This window comes from Arvicola amphibius, chromosome 3 (genome assembly GCF_903992535.2).
Source record: "Arvicola amphibius chromosome 3, mArvAmp1.2, whole genome shotgun sequence".
NCBI classification, from domain to species: domain Eukaryota; kingdom Metazoa; phylum Chordata; class Mammalia; order Rodentia; family Cricetidae; genus Arvicola; species Arvicola amphibius.
In genome coordinates, this window is record NC_052049.1 from 57,316,970 (window position 1) to 57,319,811 (window position 2,842).

The following is a 2,842-nucleotide window of genomic DNA, read 5'->3' on the forward strand; positions in this document are numbered from 1 at the left end:
GAGCCAGTGGCTGGCTGTTTTGCTTTGGGGATCTTCAGGTTACCCAATTTCTGACCCTGAGTTTTTTATTAATCGTGCTTCATTTGGCACCTAACCTTTTGTGGCATGAATTTACGATAAACCCATTTGCCTGAGGCTTTTGAATGCCAGCTATAGGAATTGGAATCCAAACCTAGCTACCTGATTTTGGGAGAAAAACCAATGCTCCCTTCCAAACTCACAAGGCTTCCATTAAGAGACATCCTTCTGACTTACTGATTTGTCTCTTTGAAACTTACTTAATAAAGCTCAGCAGGTCAGATCACACTGTGTGCAATACAATATGATGAAAATTTCTACATTCTAGAAGGCTGGAATTTATGCAGAACTTCACAGCCAGAATTAATAATACACCTAAAGTCACTTTAAGTTTAAGACTGCCAATCTATTGTGTTCCCAGCCTGCTTGTTTTTTCTACCTCTAATAGAATAATGCGCCTACCAACTTAACTTGCCTTAAATTTCCTATGTAGTCAACTTTAGCAATCTAAGCTGATACACTGCTGTGATCTTAAATCATGTAGTTTTTCTTTCCTACCTCTGAGGAAGAACAGTGCGTGTGTATCATTTGTGGAAAGCGGGAAATGCTGAGGTTAAAAGGAACCTTCTAAAACTTACCAAAATGGTTGAATGCAACATTCATGAATATCGGCTGATAAAAAAAATGGTATTTGCTATCTGGGTCAGCTGGAATAAGATAAAACCATTGACTCAATCTGTTGTAAAATTCTGTTAAAGATTTCTACAAAGTATCCCATTCCTTCCCCATGTGATGCTTTCTGTGCTGTTCCATAAGGACCGAGCAAACCCCATTGTTAGGTACAGACACAGAGACATAGACAGAATAAAGAGACAAACAGAGTCACAAGACAGCCTTCAGACAGGCACAGATTCAAACTCATGCAACAGACAGAAAACAAGAGACACAAGGACAATGAAGTAGAGATTTCAAATCTAGACTTGCTCTTGGTTACATGAATCCAAAGAGAAGTTCTGTTATTGGTTTCCTTGTAACACCAATGCCTTACTGCTGACTTTGACCTAGTTACTAATGTATTTGATCCATGCAACACTCAAGGAGAAATTGCATATAAAACATTCATAGGTCAGTGCAAGAATCTGGAAAGATGGCTCTCTGCTCCTCCCTGTTCTAGAGACAGCCGCTTCTTTTCGTGCAGTGCCAGCCTCGTTCCAGAGACACGATGGTGAAGGTCGGAGTGAACGGATTTGGCCGTATTGGGCGCCTGGTTACCAGGGCTGCCTTCACTTCTGGCAAAGTGGACATTGTTGCCATCAATGACCCTTTCATCGACCTCAACTACATGGTCTACATGTTCCAGTATGACTCCACCCACGGCAAGTTCAAAGGCACAGTCAAGGCTGAGAACAGGAAGCTCGTCATCAACGGGAAGGCCATCACCATCTTCCAGGAGCGAGATCCAGCCAACATCAAGTGGGGTGATGCCGGCGCCGAGTATGTTGTGGAGTCGACTGGTGTCTTCACCACCATGGAGAAGGCTGGGGCCCACTTGAAGGGTGGGGCCAAAAGGGTCATCATCTCCGCCCCTTCTGCGGATGCCCCCATGTTTGTGATGGGTGTGAACCATGACAAGTATGACAATTCCCTCAAGATTGTCAGCAATGCTTCCTGCACCACCAACTGCTTGGCCCCCTTGGCCAAGGTCATCCATGACAACTTTGGCATCGTGGAAGGGCTCATGACCACAGTCCATGCCATCACGGCCACCCAGAAGACTGTGGATGGCCCCTCTGGGAAGCTGTGGCGAGACGGCCGTGGTGCTGCCCAGAACATCATCCCTGCATCCACTGGCGCTGCCAAGGCTGTGGGCAAAGTCATCCCAGAGCTGAACGGGAAGCTCATGGGCATGGCCTTCCATGTTCCTACCCCCAATGTGTCTGTCATGGATCTGACATGCCGCCTGGAGAAAGCCGCCAAGTATGATGACATCAAGAAGGTGGTGAAGCAGACATCTGAGGGCCCACTAAAGGGCATCCTGGGCTACACTGAGGACCAGGTTGTCTCCTGTGACTTTAACAGTGACTCCCACTCCTCCACCTTCGATGCTGGGGCTGGCATTGCTCTCAATAACAACTTTGTGAAGCTCATTTCCTGGTACGACAATGAATTTGGCTACAGCAACAGAGTGGTGGACCTCATGGCCTACATGGCCTCCAAGGAGTAAGAAGCCTGCCTGCCCTGACCACCCATCCCAGCAAGGACACAGCAAGAGAGAGGCCCTCGGCTGCTGAGCAGTCCCTGTCCTAACTCAACCCTTCACACTGAGCATCTCCCTCACAGTTTCCATCCCAGACCCCCAGAATAGCAGGAGGGGCTTAGGGAGCCCTACTCTCTTGAATACCATCAATAAAGTTCATTGCACCCCTAAAAAAAAAGAATCTGGAAAGATGTCTCTGAATTCTGCCTCCTTCTGTAGCATAAACAACACCACATTAGCACTAAAGTTACTGTTGAGTGGACATCCTTCTTAAATGTTCATCAGAGGTGTTTAATATGGGCTCAACATTGAGACATTAGGTCCATTTTTAGACTGATATTTAAACATTTATCTGATTCACCTTGCTATAAACGGAAGTCATAGAGAATAGAGATGTGGAGCTAGAAAAAGTGAGATTCTAACGAAATGGTTCACATGCCTAGGAATCAAAGAGGTCCAAACACCATAAGTTAAGTGACTAGGCTGTAGACCAATGGAAGAGAGAGGGCTACAAGATATTTTTTAAATTAATTTTGTTCATTGACAATTTTCTTCATGTATATAATA

At 45.5% G+C, this 2,842-nt stretch overlaps 1 protein-coding gene across 1 annotated transcript; it reads left to right on the plus strand.

The window, feature by feature from the left end:
- The first annotated feature begins 1,204 nt into the window (after nucleotides 1–1,204).
- Nucleotides 1,205–2,242, plus strand: LOC119809155 (glyceraldehyde-3-phosphate dehydrogenase-like). Its single transcript, XM_038321978.1, has one exon. It carries the CDS (start codon nucleotides 1,241–1,243, stop codon nucleotides 2,240–2,242), a length of 1,002 nt encoding a protein of 333 aa, XP_038177906.1. The 5' UTR covers nucleotides 1,205–1,240.
- The last annotated feature ends 600 nt before the right edge of the window (nucleotides 2,243–2,842 follow it).